The sequence below is a fragment of the Micromys minutus genome (assembly GCF_963924665.1).
Source record: "Micromys minutus genome assembly, chromosome: 1".
In the NCBI taxonomy this organism is placed as follows: Eukaryota; Metazoa; Chordata; class Mammalia; order Rodentia; family Muridae; genus Micromys; species Micromys minutus.
This window is the reverse complement of record NC_137969.1, coordinates 102,951,519-102,971,339: the sequence shown is the minus strand read 5'-3', so window position 1 is coordinate 102,971,339 and position 19,821 is coordinate 102,951,519. Positions and strand designations below refer to the sequence as shown.

The 19,821-nt window shown below is 44.1% G+C and overlaps 1 protein-coding gene across 1 annotated transcript in view; it reads right to left on the bottom strand.

The window, feature by feature from the left end:
• Positions 1–19,821, bottom strand: part of SHC3 (SHC adaptor protein 3) — a gene marked incomplete at both ends in the record, with an annotated part of 124,128 nt that overhangs the window by 68,384 nt on the left and 35,923 nt on the right. The window contains one exon of the mRNA XM_080920524.1: positions 7,940–8,010. Coding sequence (XP_080776650.1) covers positions 7,940–8,010 — 71 coding nt within the window. The remainder of the gene's footprint in view (positions 1–7,939; positions 8,011–19,821) is intronic.

Here is a 19,821-nt window from a genome sequence, read left to right as displayed (position 1 = left end):
TGCACCTCCTGTGCTTGGCACAGACCTAAATACAACTACTGAGAGATGGGAGAGCAAGAGCACCCAAATATTCCAGCTGCCGAAGGCCAGTGTTCCAAAGCCACCCGAGTTTCATCCCAAAGGCAGAGCATACACATGCACAGGTGACACCCAAACATGGAAATTTCTCCCTGCCTCCTCTTGTCCTCGTTGGGGGGAGGGGATGAGACAGTCAGGCTAGAAGCATGTTTTAGGACAAGCACATTTAGAATGAGCAGGTAGGGCTCAAATCCAGAGACAGCTATTCTGAGCCGCCTGAGTGTACAGGGGGTGGGGGGGACAGAGAGGGCCAATTCACACTGGTTTTTTCTCTCCTCGTTACGAGACTTACCCAGCTTCAGAGGAGCTAGCTATAAAAATAGACTCGTTCCTTTCTCTGGCGCAGCTAACTGAAACCAACATGGGGCTGTTTGTTTTGTAGCAAGAAGGAAAAATCAGGATACAAGAGTTGACAAGCCCACTCGTAAGGGTGAAATAGAGACAGAGCTCCTTCTCAGTCCTAAGGGAGCAGGCGGACATGAGTCACCATCATCAGCTACACTGTGAGAGGTGGCCAAGTACGGAGCATAACATGTTTTGTGTGGTAAGCTTATGAGGGCAAGACTCCCTAGCATTACCTCACCTGGTGTTTCTCAAGTGGGAAAGTCACCCTAATCCAGTTAAGGTCACCATGCCTTCATGGACATGAAGTTCCGGGAATAATTCCTGCACACTTAGTAGAGTTGGTGCCATTCGCCTCCAGGAGAAAATTATTACCAAGAGGCCTGAATAAAAGGTGTCCAGCACCCACCAGAGGTATAATGGGGCCACATAATCCCCAAGGCTCCCATGAGCCCAGGCCTCACCTGTTCTTTTCCCTCTCCTTCATCTTCCACTCACCAACCTACTCCTGATGAGGATGAGGCTGGAGAAAGCAAACCCACTGCAAACAGTGCAGACCACTTGTTAGCAAATGTGCCCTTTCCTAAAATCCACCACGCTGTTGGAGTAGAGCGTGGGGAGGAGGACACTGAGACTCACAGATCTGGAGGCAATGGAGTAAACATTTTACCTGGAGTTAGAGAATGTGAGACGCCTGTGGCTGAGCTTTCCAGGTAAAATCTTGGAAGATGGAGTCGAGGCCCCACGCTGGGATCTGGTCCAATAGGTCCTCCTTCAGCTGGAGAGGAATATCCCTATGGAGCCAGATGTGAAGACCACACCCACACAGGGGTCAGGTGTGGGGAGACCACACCCACACAGGGGACAGGTGTGGGGAGACCACACCCACACAAGGGTAGATGTGAGGAGACCACACACACTGGGTAGATATGCTGAGGCCATGCTCATAAAGGGACAGGCAGACAAGGCTACACCCCAGCACACACATAGAAGTGCCATTCTCGGGAACACCATTCAAGCCTCTGCTTCCTTTTCCTGTGGCCAGGTCTTATCTGCTCTTTGCAGATAAGATAAGTTCAAAGCCTATAACTAGCAATGGTGTATCTCTCCTTCAGATCAACACCATCTAAACCAGTCCTTGAATGAAAAGACTCCATATCCCAGCTTGTCACCAGATCCCTTGCTCATGACAGACCATGTGTCTGTGAGTGCCTCTACTGCATGTGTTTGGTACTATGCCCAGGCACATCACTTTAAATACTCACAGACAGACAGACAGACAGATAGATACCCACAGACATAACTTCTCTGAGACCCCAACCCTAAGGAAGGACAGAGAGAAAGGGAAGAAAGATGCTTTCCTTTCACAGTTATGACCCAACAAGATTTTCCTGCTCCAAAACAGAGTTCAGGGCAGCCACAAAGCCCTTGTGGGGTGTGCTGATGGCCTCATGCAAAGCCCCAGAGCTCACAGGGGTCTCTGAGCCTATTTAAAAAGGGGATGCAAAGAACATGAAATACATCGAATCGCTTTCCTCCCCAGAGTTTAGAACTGCAAGCTGTGCTGAACCCTGAACAGCATCTTATCAATCACATTAAACTCATCCGAGACTCCAGCAAGCCACACTTGGCTGAGGGCACAGGTTCATAGGACTCAAAGAGAAAGCGAACCGGTCGGTTACCAGATTCATTCCAGCACTGCAGGGGGTTGAATAGGATCCTTCATGACCAGAAATCCCTGTGTGACTTCTGTGATTAGTCTTAAGGAGAGAGGTTGTATCATTGCTACAATAATAAACACATACCTGGAAACAGCTTTAGGGGGCAGAGTTTGTTTGGATTTACAGGTAGGCTTCAAAGGGGGGATACAGTCTACTGTGGTGAAGTTGGCTAGAGTGTGCAACAGCTGGTCATATCACACCCACGGTTGAGAAGCGGAGAGAGATGAATGCCCATCAATCCCATTCCGTTTTTATTCAGTCTGGGAATAGCACTGCCCCCATTCAAGGTAAGTGGTCCCTGCTCGGTTAGATCTATCTGGAAACATTCTCACCGACTCCTCCAGAGGTGTGTTTCCATGGTGATCCAAAGCCCATTGATTTGACAATGAAAAAGAACCATCACCCTTTGGCTGTGCATGAGAAATGAGAAGAAGGAAGGTTCTTGCTTCTGTTCCTCCATCTGCTGTCTCTTGAACCTGACTTAGGGTCTGACCAGACACCCTCAGCATCTTGGGCAACTAGGGTATGACTTCTGGTTGATAACTGAAGTTGTCAATCAATATTCAGCATCAGAAAAGCCCTTATAGTTTCCTGGGTATGAGCCACCTTTCTGAGGACTCTGGATTTTAATTGCATAGTGTAGACATTCACAACTTCCACTCTCCAAAAACCCGGGCTTGGGAGACTTCAAGTAACAAAGATGAACAGAACAGTGAACAAAAGCATTTCTTGTCCACTTATGGAGCCACAGCGGTGCCATGAGCTTACGCCAACTCCAAAGCTCCTGCTTCTTCACCAGGTGAGGGCAGGTGCCCTGGCCCAGAAAATACTGTTAAACAATTCCAGTAGTGCAAATGAAGGAACAGCAACTCTGAAATCAGTCTTGTGTCACAGTGGCCAGTGTAGAAACCCAACAGCCTTGCACAGTAAAGTCCTCTATGGCCTCCAATAGGTACCAGGTCACATCAGTCTTGGTCCCTGTCCTTGGTCTTTGAGAGGGGGAGGCACAGAACAGGCAGAGACTATATCACAGTTGTGGGATTAGGGGGACGTGAGGCCATCAGCTTGTGTTGGACAAGGGCACCTTTAGGGGAGGACTTGTGCTCTCTGAATCTGCTGAGAAGGAGCCCTGTGAGAAGTAGTTTCCTCTGCAGAACTGCTCACTAGCTTCTACAGACACTGAGGCCCTTACCTCCTCTGTCCACTCCATCATATTTCTGAGGAGCAATACCTGCTTCAGCCTTGATCTGTCTCATACCGTGGGTTCTCACTTAGTCCCATGTCTATGGTGATAATTAAAATCTTGGCATTAAGACTAAATAAACTCAACAGAAGCCCCTGTGACCACATTTTGTCCTGTAGAATCCATAAATATTAGTCTGGTTCCCTTCTTACTATGTGTTCACATCCAGACCAAGCTGAATATTTCAGATAAAAAGTGGCTTGACAGAGCTGGGTCCGACAGCCAGGACATCTTCTCAGTGATTGGAGTGCACATATCACCTATCCCCCTGTGATGATTTGCATATGCCTGGCCCAGGGAGTGGTACTATTAGGAGGTGTGGTCTTGTTGGAGGAAGTGTGTCACTCTGCGGCTGGGTTTGGAGACACTCCTCCTAGATGCCTGGCTTCCTTCAGATAAAGATGTAGAACTCTCAGCTCCTCCAGCACCATGACTGCCTGGATACTGCCATGCTCTTGCCTTGATGATAATGGACTGAACCTCTGAACCTGTAAGCCAGCACCATTTAAAGGTTGTTATTTATAAGACTTGCCTTGGTCATGGTGTCTCTTCACAGAAACAAAACCCTAAGACACACCCTAAACTAAGGTATCAGAAATGTAAGATTTTTTTTGACAGCCACTGAGCCAGTTGCACTTCTAGTAACATCTAAAAGTGTAGAGGTTGGTTCTGATGTTTTGATTTAATTGGGAATTACTGATGCTGAAGGTCCTTGGAGATAAATCCAACCAGCCATGTGAGTTTTCTGATAAGTGGCTTCTGGCCAGTTTCCCAGTTGGGCCTCAGGTATCAGGGAAAGAATTAGGAGTGTGCAGTCTTGATTCTGAAGTTAGCCAAGGCATTTCAAGAATAACTGGGGTGTGTGTGTGTGTGTGTGTGTTTTCTATTCATGGATCCAAGATAGCTCTGGGGCAGGTGCATGCATGTGACCAGCCAGGAGCACAAAGCAGTGTAGACAAAACTACAAGCTACACGGAAGCAATTGAATGTACATTTTTAAAGTTATGTATTAGCTAGAACAGTTAAAAGTCATTGATCAGTTGGAAATCCAAGACTTCTATCATTAAAAATAAATAGATAGATAGATAGATAGATAGATAGATAGATAGATAGATAGATAGATAAATAGATAGATGAATAAATAAATGAATAAATTCACTTGCCAGGAACAGGCTAAAACTAAACCTCCCTTGTGACATCACTGCCGTTGCCTCCAAATAATAAATGGGGGAAATTTTTAAGTTATATTTTAAAGTGCAGTAAACAGATGCATAGAGGTTATTTGCTTACAAAATGGATATCGTGGCTAAAATACTTTTAAAAATAAGTTCATCTAGTGTCTCTATAAACTGATCATGCTAAGTTCCCTGCAACCCTTCCAGATTATTTTTGCTATATAAACTATGGAGGACGTATTCAATTAGATAATCAGGCACAGTTAACATAATTACTAGTAAGGCCTTAAAAGCTCCACACTCGAAGGAAAGCAGGTGGGAAGAACTTAAGGAAAAAAGGGGGAAAAAGTGACGTAATTCTATTTCTATTAGCATATTTTTAAAGCTCCCCACTGTAGTGGATCTACAAGACATGGCAGAGCATTCTTTTGGAAGCAAACAGCTTCTTTTCATTGCTAATGTGTCAAATTATTTTTGTGTGAGTATGTTCCAGGAATTAACTTTGATAAGAAACACATTACATAAAAGAGATAACACAGGGATAGAGGGTATCACATAGATAAACAACATCACTTTCAAGAGTCTAATGAAACCAAAGGTAATACTGCTGTGACCAGAATGCAACACCACCTTATCTGAGCCTGTGATCGGCATTCCCCTTGCCCTAGTTCACTGAAGCATTTTCACACAGTGAAATGGGACTGGAGAAAAGCATCCAAACTCGATACCCACCAGTGTTTTCTTCTATAGTGTGAGTGCTTTTGCCCACTTGGTTTCCACCCACAGGTCCCTAAGAAGAAAGTCCTCACCTTAGAGGAAACTGTTAATTATTTACTTGTGGCTCTCAACCTGCTCCCATTACTACTACAGCAGAAGAGAAGGGTGGTACTCCCTTAAACGACCCTGTCATTAGTGAATCATCTGGCTTCTTAACACTGAGCATCTGGGCATACCAGATAGCTTACATTCCTTAGCAACACAACTCATGGCAGAATTTTATAACTATATCAGTGGAACAAAAGTACCTCAGAAAGCCAAAGAGGAAACCGGTAGAAATGAGTGGGCTAGACTTTAAAGACAGCCATCACACAGATGAATGTGAACACAGTACACATCCCTAGGCAGTGGGATCATTCTGCACATGTGACAGTGTATACTTTGTCAATGAGGGTAAAAAAAGTGAACATGGCCATTGTGGTGGCTTGAATAGGAATGCCCCCCCCCATAAGCTCCTATACTGGAATTCTTGGTCATTAGGGAGTGGCACCACATGAGAAGGATTAGGAGATAGATGTGGCCTTATTGGAGAAGGTGCTGCTTGGGGTGGGCTTTGGGGTTTCAAAAGCTCAAGCTAAGCCCGGTCTCTCTCTCTTTCTGCTGCCTGTGCATCTGGATGTAGAAGTCTCAGTGTCTTCTCCAGCACAGTGCCCGCTTGTTTGCTGTCATGTGTTTCACCATGACAAGAATGGACTAAACCTCTGAAAATGTAAACAAGCCCCAATGAATGCTTTCCTTTATAAGAATTGCTGTGGCCGTTATGTCTCTTCATGGCACAGGACTCTCTAAGACAGCCATCTTATCTCCTGCCTGCAAGACACAGGAAGGAGAAACCATCCTAAGCGGTGTCTCCTTCCTATGATTAAGTCCCCCCACCCCTAGATCATCAAATCATCACAAATACTGTTCTTGCTCCTCCTGATTTAACCATCAATACCACCTTCCCTAACCCAGATTCCAACACTTCTGAAAAGTCCCCAGCCGGATCAACCCCCTCACAAGGCCTAGTAAGAACCCTAGCCTGTGAAAGAAGCTCATTCTGTATCTCATCCACCCCTGAAAAGTCTCATCTCTGGTCTGTTGTCCCTGCAGTCCTGAGCACAGGGAATGAGTAAGTGACCAGAGAAACACTTTTCTTTTAGAACCTTTCACTTCAAAACACAATTCCTCTGTCTTTTCACAAGCTGAATGGGGATGGAGTCCTTTGGTTTAGTTCACTGGTTTTGATATGTTCCCACCCAGTGTCAGTGCTTGACCATGGACTTCTCTAGTGAAGAGGAACAGGCATTCTGTACAACAGGACTTAGGGCAGAGGTCCAGACGTAACAGGCAATGACTACCCATAGTGACCTAAACCTTCAGATGTGGTTTCCTAACTCAGAGAAGCACAATATGGTGATCTGGGTGGAAAAAACAATCGAGCGTCACTTTCTGAGGAAGTTCGACAAGCAATTTCACAACTGCCAACACAATAGAGACCCCCATGGCCACACACATCACAGCCTCTGCTCTCTTCTTCTGCATCATGGTGGGCAATCAGCATTTAAAAAACAAAAAACAAACAACTAAAAAAAAAAAAAAAAAAAAAAGCTTGGCTCTATTGGAAACTATATTTAGCTGTAATGTTTCAGTGAAAAGTGCTTCTGTCCTGAATCATAAGAAGTTTAGAATGTAGGAAACACATATGAAATATTTTAATTTATGGTCATTTGTAGGAAATGTAGTAAAATAAGTCAGACTAATAGAAGTGTGTGTATGCGTGTGTGTGTGTGTGTGTGTGTGTGTGTGTGTGTTAAAAGTGGAAAGGGGACTATGCCAGGGAAGGAGGCAAGGGGAACAAGAAAGGGCAATTGGGAAGGAAACAGAAATCACATGTTTTTCTCTCATTTGTAGAATAAAGATTTAAATATATGCAACATTAAAATAGAAAGAGTATTTGGGGACAGAAGGGGACAAGTTGAAAGGGAAAGAGGGACAAAAGAGAGTGACAGGAGGCGCATGTGAACACAGTAAATTAGCATGTATATGTGAAAGTATAATGATATCTAGTATGTTATACTAAAATATTAATAAACATAGAATACATTCATGAAACCCAACATTTTGTATAAAACCTAAAATAGAAATTGGAAGTGAACTACTTTCAAAGGTCGGTCTTGCTAAATGATCTCCCATGAACATTTCCACCTCTAACCTTGTGAAATGTGTTCTCTCTATGCACTTTGGAAATTCACTCTGGATATCTTGGTCTTCATTTTTCAGAAAGAATATAGTTTGGTGATTTTAGTATTGATCTTGCATTAGTGGTTTCTACATTAGGGAAACAAACAAACACACAGTTACCCTTAATTTTTATTGTTTACTGCTTAATTATAAAAATAGCCCAAAAGGCTCAGGTGCCGATCATGGTGTTTCAACAAGAGACATATCTCTCCACCCATGGACAGATACACTGATATTTTAACACTGTGAGCCCTGACTCCATCACCAGCCTCTGGTATTGGAAGGTGCAAGATTTCTTCTATAAATTTCTTGGTTGTGAACTTTCTGAGATCTTTCCTTCAGAAATAAAGTCACAGGCATCCATTTTGAAGACAGCTTACCTGGTAACCTGAGTTCTTGTACTGAAGTCAAGAGACCTCATTGAGCGCAGAACTTCAATGCATCCCAAGTACTGTAAGGGGAAGAAATAGATCATGAGCCCTGGGAACTGAGAGCAACAGAAATGCTCTAATGAAGTAAGGGGTTGGGGAAGCAATATACATTTCTTATGCCACACTGTACCTATAAATTCAGTTTGAATAGGGATAGTAAGGTTGCTTAGCCATTAAAGGAGTCTGCTGCCAAGTCTCTCACCCTGAGACCCATATCTCAGGGGTAGTATAAGAGATTCAGTTTCTACAAGCTGTTCTCTGACTTCTACGTGTGCACTGCTGCTCTCTCTCTCTCTCTCTCTCTCTCTCTCTCTCTCTCTCTCTCTCTCTCTCTCTCTCACACCCCTCCCCATCCTTCTCTCCCCTCCACTTCCCTTCCTCCTTTCTCCCTCCATCCCCTTTCCCCTCCCACACACACATACAGAGAGAGAATAAATAATTTTTAATTTTGGGTGTGATTCTATCTCTATGAAAACCCCAAAACCCTAAACCTAAACCTGTCTCTGTAGACAACAACTTAAGTGCCCAAATTGACAGAACCTTGACTTTTATCAAACCTATTAGCGTTACCGTCATTTTTACATGTATAGTTCTCAAAGCTTTTATTAAAATATATCGTATACACTATAAGATATGGGAACCTTAAATGTTTATGTTAATATTTTTAATGTTTTCAGTGGAATTGTCCCTCTCTCCACCTGAATATCATACCCCTGGGTCCGTACAAAATTTCTGAAGGTTCTTGAACTTTTAAAGAAAGAATTTGACTACTATACTATAAACCAGCACTTTCACTATATTGGCCTTCTGTCTTAGTTAGGTTTCTACTGCTATGATAAAACACCATGACTTGTAGAGTGATGTCATTATACAACAAGGCAGGTCCAGCCTTTCACTAGATGAGAAGGAAGGGTAGATGGGGAAAGTCTATGAAGGAGGGAGGAGAGAAGGAGAGGAAAATTAAGGGAGCCTGAGGCAGAGATAGAAGGAGCTGGAAGACAACAGGGTGGTGGATGTAAATATTCTCTACACATAAAACAGGTTGTTGTGATTATTTTGTTGTGTTTATTAATGTGGTGACTTAATTGGATGAAAAGAAAAGTGTATTGACAGGATGCACAAAGCCCACCGTGGAGTTGGGATGCTGTGTGTGCCAGGCGTGGTAACAACCCGCCAAGGGAAAGAAAGTGAAAACAGCAAGCTGGAGAGGTTACGGACCACCCGGGTCAGAAGCAGCCAGGGCGGGCAGAACAGACTGCCTGGGTCAGAGGAAGCCGGGGTCTGCACGCTGCTCACAGCTCTGAATGCAGCAAACGACGTGGCTCTGCATGGAGTGCGGCGCTCGGGAGCTGGGTGCTTCCTTTTTTACTTCTTACCGCAACCGTAACTAAAAGCACCTTGGGGAGGAAAAGGTTTACTTCAGCTAACAGCTCCAGATCACAGTCCATCACTGAGGGAAGCAATGAGGGCAGGAACTCAAACAGGGCAGGAACCTAGAGTCAAGAATTTATGCAGAGGCCACACAGGAGTGATGCTTACTGGCTTACTCCCATGGCTTGCTCAGCCTGCTTTCTTATCTACCCCAGGACCATCTGCGCAGGGGTGACCCCACTCACAGTGGGCTGGACCCTCACTCACAAATCACTAACTAAGAAAATGCCCGGCAGACTTGCCTTCATGCCCATCTTCTGGAGGCATTTTCTCAATTTAGAGTCTTTCTTCCCGAATGTCTTTAGCCTGTGTAAGGCTGACACAAAACTAATCGGGACACCTTCATTGTTTAACAAATATATTTATGGACTTTTGAGTGAGCCATAGAGCACTTCAGCTTAGCAGAAAACCTTCTTTACTGTTTACCACAAGTTCCCGGAAGCTCAAATGTGATGATTGCTGTGTATGGTTTTGATCAGTCTCACCCCTGAGCACACACAAGAGAACAGACATTGTGACTATAGTCACAATAAAGGAGGCAGCACTGGTCCAGCAAGCCCTGGGAAAGCTGGAAGGCAGACGCCTTTAAATTTAGACTGAATGGGCCCCATAGTTCAGCGCAGAAAGGGGTTTGTTTGTATTATGCAGAAACCCCAAACTTAGGGCTGGCTTTGTCATGTATTGTTATGTAACTTTATGTAACACTTGACCCACTTCTCAAAACTGAGTCTCTGCGATGCAGATGTGGCTGGTCCTCCCTCCAGTGCACCGACATCAGGGTCAAGGTTATAGAATACCATCAGCACCTGTTTCAAGGTCATTGACCCACCACTGCCAGTGTCAAGGTTACAGAATGTCACCAGCTGGACCATCAGGGCCATGTGAGTTCTAAGGCCAATGCCAGGATCCTGCTCTGTAAGCCCTCCACTGCAGATGCCTCGTTCCCTCTCTATTGGAACCACAACTCTCAGGACTGGAGAGATGGCGCAGGCATTAAAGAGATTGCTTTCTAAGTACGGAGACCTGAGTTTGGTCCCCAGACCCATGTAAAATAAGCCAAACGTGCTTACTGTATGTTTTCACATACATTTAATCCCACTTCTGGGAAGGCAGAGACTTGAGAACTGGGACTGGAGGATCCCTGGAGCTTGTTAGGCAGTCAGCATCATTGTATTTGTGAGCTCTGGGTTCAATGACCCTCTCTCAGAAAGTGCGATGGAGGGGGCTGCAGGGGGCTGGAGAGCTGGCTCTGTAGTTAAGAGCACTGGCTGCTTTTCCAGAGATCCTGAGTTCAATTCCTAGCAACCACATGGTGGCTCGCAACCATCTGTAATGGAATCTGACTCCCTCTTCTGGTTTGCATGGAAACAGAACACTCATATACATAAAATAAATAAATATCTTTTTTTTTTAGGTGGGGTAGAGAATGACTGAGGAAGACACTCAAAATCAACAATTGACATACACACACACACCTGCAGATAGCATGCAAACACACAGGAATAAGTATATACACATGCACACACACATCTGTGCACACACTAATAAATCTCATCCATGAGTAAAGTGTCCAGAGCACGAAGATTGGTACTATGTTTGACTTTTCTAAAAACTTATTGGTATTGGCATTTTATTTAGAAGTACATTTTTTAAACTACCTCAGAATTATATAGCCACAAAACCCAGTGTTGCTTCTGTGACTAACAGGCCAAATGTCACCTATTTATGTGATAACCACCATGATCAAAGCCACCACAGATACCACAGCACATTGCAGAGCTATGTGAAACCCATTACCATTGTCAAAAGTTAGATGAACACAGTTCACTCACTACCCAGGGCTACTGTGGATGCAAAGCTCACTGGTGTCAGGGACAGCAGAAACACCATCTCCACCATTGTGGCGGCATTAATCTAGGTCCAGCATAGCAAAACTGTCTCAGAAGACAACACAGCAGAGATATGAGAGCCCTGTCAGCACTATGAAGATGGAAATCCAAGCTAGTCCAGAGACTGAGGCAGGAGGACCACAAGCTCAAGGCCTGCCCAAGCAACACAGTGAATGCAGGACCATCCTATGTAACTTAGTGCAAACCTGTCTTCAAAGAATAAATAAGAAGGGGTCTGGGGATGTAGCTTGGAGATAGAACACTTGCCTAGTATGTGTAAGGCTCTAGGTTCAACCTCTAATGCCATAAAAAAATGGATATATGAATGAATAAATGAATGAATGAATGTAAATGTTTGATGCTAGAAACATACTGCTGTTGGCATTTTCTCAAAGCAAACATGAAGAAACATTCATTCACAAATATTCAGAACTAAAAGCTTCCTCTCAGAGGAAAGAGATTAAGAGACAAGCCTCCCGAAGCTTGTGGACAATATCATGGGGAGTGTCAACATGTGAACACGTTCCCATTAAGGTCTTGGACTTGGGAAAGATGTGCATTTTTACCACTGCTGCTCAACACAGAGATGGAAGTCACAGCCAGGACAACTGGCAAGTCATAGAAATACACCACACTGGAATGAAAAGGGAAGAAATCAATCACACACACACACACACACACACACACACACACACCCCTAGAGAATTATAAATAAATAGTAATTAATAGTGATAACAAATTCAGCCCAGCAGCAGAATACAAAATCAATGCAATCAAATCAATAACTTGTCTACACACACATAACAAGTTACCTGAAAAAGAGTCCAAGAAAGCAAAGACATTTATAACACTTACCAAAAATAACATTTCCAAAAGATATGTTAATTAAACAGATGAAAGTTCTCTGCATTGAAAATAATAAAATCTTGATGGAAAAAAAATGGAAGAAGGCACATACAGGCTGAAAGACATCCCTGGTTTGTAGATGGGGAAGAGAAATCCTATTAATGTTCACACTGCCCACAGAAATCTTCAGATCCATTGCAGTCCATATGAAAATATCAGTCACATTCCCACAGAAGAACATCCTAAATCTATATAGAACAACAACAACATCAAAGCCAGAGAACGAAGTTATCAGTGAAAACAGCTGTAAACATCACCATGTCTGACTATTTCAAAATCGTCTACAAAGCTATAGTTGTACTGGCTAGCTTTATGTCAACTTGATACAAATTAGAGTCATCAGTTAGAAGGGAATCTCAATTAAAAGAATGCCTTCATAATATCAGGCCACAGGCAAGCCTGTAGGGCATTTTCTTAATTAGTGATTGCTGTGAAAAAGCCCAGTCCATTGTGGGTGGTACCATCCCTGGGCTGGTGGTCCTGGGTTCTATAAGAAAACAGACTGAGCAAGTCAGGAAGCAAGCCAGGAAGCAGCACACCTCCATGGCCTCTGCATCAGCTCCTGCCTCCAGGTTCCTGCCCTGTGTGAGTTCCTGCCACCGCTGCTTTTGATAATGAATGGTGAGCAAAATAAACTCTTTTCTTCCCGAGTTGCTTTGGTCACGGTGTCTCATCACAGCAATCATAGCCCTAAGACAATGACAGAGGAACAAGGCAAAAGACAGTGGAATAAAACCCACACAATCTTCAACAAAGATGCAAAGTGCACACAAAGAAGAAGTCCTCAGTGAATGGGAGGGTGCAGAATCAAACTAAACTGCATTTTCCACTACAGACAAGAATCAACCCAAAATAGTTCAACTTGAAACCGAGACTAGTATTAGAAAAGTCAGGGATAGAATAACTTGTGGGGTGGGTTAGTGATGAGGTCTGTGATGAGACACCAGAACTGCAGGAAACAAATGCAGAGCCATGAGGATGGGATTGGAGCTGAGAGGCGTTGCCAAAGGACCAATCCTCAGGAGAAAGAGATAACCTACAGAATGGAAGGAAACATTTAGAGGCTGTACATCTGAGGAGGGCTGATGCTCTAAAACACGTGACTAATACAGAATCTAATCTGTATTAAAAACTGCATGTAGATTCCTAGGAACATGGAACTTCTTTATGGTCTAGAAATCTGGCTTATAAATATATATGAACTTAAATCAGTATGCCAAAGAGAGACACCCCCTATGTCCTTATGCTACTGTTATCTGTAACCACGGAATGGAATGCCAGCCTCAATAACTGTCAACTGATAAGTCATTACAGAAAATTGTGTGTGTCCACATACATGCATACATATATATACATATATATATATATAATCTCCATAAAAAGTATGAAATCCCATACTTTGCAACTACAAAGGTGGACCTGGAGGTACTGTGTTACATTAAATAAAGCCACATGCGGAGCAGCAAACACCCCATGACCACCCTGGGTGCAGAGACAGAAAAGTACTGCATAGAAAGAGCAGTAGTTACCGAGGCTGGGAAGACAGTGAGAAGGGCTGTGTGAAGGATCATCGTTGCCTACTAAGGCACGCTCAGAAGAGATGAATCCTGCTGTTGCTTTGAGCAGTAGCATGAATTGAATGACATGTCCTATGTTTGAAGCTGTCGGCACAGTGGTATGCTCCTGTCCTCCATGTGGAAGATGAAGGGTGGGAGGGGGAGGATTAGATGTCCGCCGAAGCCATCCCCGGCTGCACGGGGAGTTTAAGGCCAGCCTGGGGCTGAGTGAGAGCCTCTGGATCACCCAGCATGTGCTCGCCCAGCATGCACAAAGCCCTGGTTTGGTCCCCAGCACTGCGCATGCCAGGTGTGGTGACGGCGCACTCCTGAAATCCCAGCACTCGGGAGGTGGAGGCAGGAGGACCGGAAGCTCCAGGTTACCCTTGGCCAGATATCAAATTCGAAGACCTACATGAAACCCTGTCCCCACCAAAAAAAAAAAAAAAAAAAAAAAAAAAAAAAAAAAAAAAAAAACCTCACAAATACCATAACCAAAGAATTTACAAGAGAATTTTGAAGGTTTCTCTTTGGGAAATGCTAAATGTTTGAAGCCATGAGGACAGTTATCTCGACAGGAACATTGTGTGCCTCTCTCACAGCGCCGCCCTCCACCACCATGTACAGTTTCTATGGATCAAATCATAATTTTCTCCTGAAAAGGTGTTACTTGAGTGGGAGGGAAAGGCTCCGTTACTTACGAAGAGATAAAGACCGGCAGGGCACGCACCAAAGCTCTTCCAACACCAAACACCAAGACAGCCGCACCCAGCAGCAGCAGCAGCAGCAGCAACATTAGTCTGGAGATGAGAATCAACCAAACCAGGATCCAATTTCCACTCCAGACTACCGCTCAAGTGGGAAGGGAAGAGGGAGGCTCCAAGTTAACCACCCACAGACGCTTACTGCAAGGAAGAGTGCAGAGACGTAATGAAGGCAAAGCAGAGGAACTCGTGGGCTGCCACAAGATGAGGAAAAGAATCAACAGAAAGGCAGGTGTGGCGAACGCCTGGGTGGTTACATACAACTTTCAATGTGAGTTTTGATCATCGTTAACATGAACGGTGCCGAGCAGATAGAGCCGAGTGAGTGTGTTTAGGATACTGCTGAGCTTTATAGAGGCTGCTCCTGAAGTGTTCATTTGTAGACCGTGGCAAAAAAAAAAAAAAAAAAAAAAAAAAAAAAAAAAAAAAAAAAAAAAACTACAGAAAGACAAGTCAGTTAGAAATGTGCTGCCTATGAAAACACAAGAATCTGAGTCTAGTCCCCAAAACATACATCAAAATCAGGGTAGGGAAGTGTATATCTATAATCCTAGTACTCAGGAAGCTGAGACAGGAGGATTTGGGGTTTGAACCCAACCTATGATACACAGTGCATCCCCGGCCAGCCAGAGCTAAAGAAAGGGACGCCAGCTCAGTCACTGCACCCTGGAAAATACTGAAGCAATCACGAAGTTGTAGTTACTGATAACATCAGTGTTTGTTTGATAATAAAAGTAAAAGTGTCTACATCATTTACATTCTCAATCATAAGCCTGATTCTACATCTGCAAGGAAGGGATGCAGAGACGTGGAATCCACACGATGGCCACAGGAAAAGTTCTAGGTCATTTCCTCAGAACACGGTCCCACCCAGGTTTCCCTGAGACAAGGTCTCTCACTAACCTGGAGGTCACCAAGAAGGCTAATCTGACGAGTCAGCAAGTCTCAGGAATCCTCCTGCCCCGACATTTCACCACGCCTTGCTTACTTATGTGGGTTCTGGGGTATAGGTCAGGTCCTGATGCTTACAAGGCAAAAGCTTTACTTTTACTGACTAAGCCCCCTTCCCGGTTCACAAGAGAATTTTTTTTGAACTACAAGACCCAAGCCTCCTGCATGCCCTTCAAAGCCCAGAAGATCCAAGCATCTATTCCTGTCTGACACCTGCCTACATGAAGCCCAATCTTAAGTTCCAGGATTTCTTTTCTTGGTCATGGCTCCAGAAGTTTAAGTCGTCCATGGGGTTGTTTCAGCTCTAATTCCCAGGATGTTTGTCACAGTGATCTTCTCTGCCTTTCAGTTTAATTAACTGAGAACTGGAGAGTCGTTGGCTCGATAATTGAGAGAAAGTACAGCTTGTTGTGCAGAGGACCTGAGTTTGCATGTCAAGTTTGTCCAGGAGCTCACAGTTGCCTGTAACTCCAGCTCCAGGAGATCCAATGTCCTCTTCTGGCTTACGGACACCTTCACCCATGTCCACAAACCTACTCTCAGACAGACAGACAGATGGACAGACATACACACACACATGCACCCACACATGAGGGGCTGGGTGCACATGCTGCTCTTGCAGAGGACCTGAGTTCAGTAGCCAGTGGCAACTCCAGGTACAGGGAAGGGTATCTGACGCCTCTTCTGACTCCGTGGGCAGAAACCCACATGTAGTTACAACCCCAATCTAGTTGCTGAGAGCTTTCACTGGGAAATCGATGGAATCTTGAAAAACAGCACCACTATTAAAAACTAACAACTCAAGGGCACCAGATGAAATTGGCTTTCTGACTAAGACCTGCTAAAAGCAAGAACACAAAGAGGTGGGCACAGCTCCTGCCACAGAAAGCAGGTTGACAAAACACACCGAGCCAGCTAGAAAGGACCGAAATTATAAGGAGGGCATGGAGGTAAAATAAAATGGGGGCTGTCGGGAAAGAGCTGTGGTCTGCAGAGACTGGAAAAGAAAGCCTCCATTCATCTGCAGCAAGAGGAAAATAAAGGAGAAAGGCCACTCAGAAGAAAGTGCTAACAGCCAAGACTGTGAGAGTCCTGCTGTAGACCTCGATTGGCACCTCTGTGTCTGAGCCCTCTGCTAAAGCAAGAGGCAGAAAGCCAAGTCAATGCTGGGAAACATGACTCACTGTGGCACTGCCTGCAGACTCAGAGGACTCTTGCCTGGCCCCAGGAGCCATGTGCTGACACAGAGGTCAACAGTCACTGTGAGCAGCTTCATGGCAAGGGTTACCACAGCAGGTCTGTCCTGATGCCCCAAGACCCCTAAGGATGTGAATTATAGGAGCTCCCATGAGGACTGAGAAGTAGGGACAAAAGGAGCAGAGCCTACAGACAAGAGAGAGATTTTGCTGTTCATGAGTTACAGAAGACCTAAAAGTTCAAACGTTCTTTGATGTTCAAAACCAGTAGCTCAAGGTTAAAACTGATCCCACTCTCCCTGTTGCTTGGAGCTTCTAGAGGGCCATGGCATGACAGTGTCTTCTGCATCAGTATGACAACCCAATCAATAAACACAGTACATCACTCAAATTATAAAATGTTCTTCCCTTCTCAGACAGAGGGATAGCTCTACACGTCCAGTGCCAGCAACATTCTAAGCCTACACTGTCCCTGAGATGGTACTTGACCGTTGTTCATTAGGATAACAAAATACCTCATGTGGACTAACTTGAGAGAGACAAAGAAAGAAACACAGAGAAAGAGAGGTAGACAGAGGGAAGGAAGAAGAGAATCAGACAGACAGACAGACAGAGGATAGAGAGCCAAGCTCCATGGTGCAGCTTTTGGTGATGGTCCTATCATTGCTTCATGGCACATGGAACTATTGGGAGGACACATGGGGAAAAGAGCTTAATTTTCGGAATAGAAAGCCAGAGAGCCCGAGACTCCTCCACCTTTTCTAAAAGCACACTGGGTCCTCCTCCCCCTCTCTTTTCTTCTTTTTCATATGTGTATGGTATGTATACATATGTACATGTATGTTCACGTGTGTATGAGGACATGTGGAGAGGTGCACATGCATGTGTGTGCATGGAAGTGTGGAGCTAGAAACTGATGTCTGGAATCTTCCTCCGTCTGACTTCATCTTATTCTTTGGGGGTAAGGTCTTGAAATCAAACCCAGAGCTTGCCTATGAGGATAGTCTTCCTAGCCAGCCTGCTTGAGGGAGAGGGGAGAAGGCAGTGAGAAATCATCTGGCTTTCCCTTCTATGGCTGGAATTACAAATGAGCTGCTATGCTCACCCAGCTTTTATACAGGTTCTGGGGATCTAAATTAGGTCTTGCTTGTATGGCAAGTGCTTTAACCATGGACCCATCTCCCCAGCCCTGGGGCTTCCTGTAAACGTCTCACCTCCTGGCATTACCACACTGAAAATGAATCTCCCAGTGCATGAACGTATGAAGAACACTCTTAAATCAACACAACAGCAAGCACCCAGAGGTGTCAAATGGCTTCTTGAGCCCTAGTGTTTGACCTTCAAGAACCCTACCACAAGATCTCAGGATGAAGTTCTAGTCACAAAACATTTTAAAGAAAGATAAACCACAACTCAGAATTCTACAAACCAGATTATATAACTCGTTAGAGTTAAATGTGTGTGTGCAGACATGCACAGGAAAGGTCTTCAAGGACAGGTGTCCATGTGCAGCTGCACTCAACACTGAGAAGGGCTCCTAAGGCACTAGATTAAGATAGACTATGACGACTTCTTCTTCTTCTTCTTCTTCTTCTTCTTCTTCTTCTTCTTCTTCTTCTTCTTCTTCTTCTTCTTCTTCTTCTTCTTCTTCTTCCTCCTCCTCCTCCTCCTCCTCCTCCTCCTCCTCTTCCTCCTCCTCTTCTTCTCCACCTCTTCCTCCTCCTCTTCTTCTCCTCCTCTTCCTCCTCTCTTTCTCTCTCTCCCCCTATACATTTTTGCACCGAAAGTGTGTGTATGCATCACATACACTGTCACAACAATGACATCTAGCAGTATGACTCTCAGGACTTGAACATGCCTCAGAATCCTTCAGAGGACAGGATCCACAGTCGCTGGACTAATACTCCCTAAGCTTGACTCCTAGGCCAGGAGGAGGGAGGGCTGATGTTGATCGTCTGGTCAGAGGTTACTCTGGAAGTTTTATAGGCTGAGGTAATGGTTAAGTGAGCCAATCAGAACGAGGCTGGGAAAGAGAAAAAGGTACCACCAGGAGAGCAGCAGATTAATAGAGGAGTGGGTGCTCTAAAGAGCACCAAGAAGACCCAAGGAGGAAGTCACTGAGAACGTTTCCCGCTGAGTGGCCTTACCCTGGCTCCCCAGCCAACCATTTTATTTGTTCATGAAGAGGGGTGAGATTACAATGACTCAGCAAAATCAAGACCATCCCTTGAAGTGCTATACAAATCCCAAAAATCTGACTTTGCTACACAGCATGGAGGAAGGTCCTGGGCCAGGGGGAATTTCCCACAGCACACATGGAGTGTAAGATTATTCTACAAAATAGGAACAGAAGGAACATTGCCCAATTAATTTTATGAGGCCACAGTTCCCTGTTACCAAAACCACATACAAACCCAACAAAGAAAGAGATTTACAGAGCAATTTTTCTTATGAACATAGATGCTAAAATACTTGCAAACTGAATCTAAAGACATATTAAAAACATCATCCAGCATAACCAGGTAGGCTTCAACCCATAGATGCAGGAGTTTTTAAATATACAATAATAAATATAATCTACCATATAAACAAACTGAAAGAAAAAAATACATGATCAAAGTCCTGGACATATTAGGGATACAAGGGACATGCATAAACAAACAAACAAACAAAAAAAGGTAGTTTACAGCAAGCCTATTGCTAATAGCAAATTAAATGGAAACCCAAAGCAACTCCACTAAAATTGGGAACAAGATAAAGGTGTCCACTCTCTTCTCCATACCTACCCAACATAGAACTAGAAGCCTTAGCTAGAGCAATAAGATAATTGAAAGAGGTCAAAGATATTCAGATAGGAAAGGAAGAAATCAAAGTATCATTACTTGCAAATGATGTGATAATATTCATAAATGACCCTAAATATTTCACTGGCGACATGCCTAGAGCTGACAAACACTTTTAGCTAAATAGCAAGATACAACATAAATTCACAAAACTTAGTCATCCTCCTATACACAAATGACAAATGGACTGAGAACAAAATCAGGAAAACATCTTTCACAATAGTCTCAAAGAGTATAAAAAGTCTTGAAGTAAGTCGAACCAAGCAGGTGGATGACTTATATGATAAAAACTTCA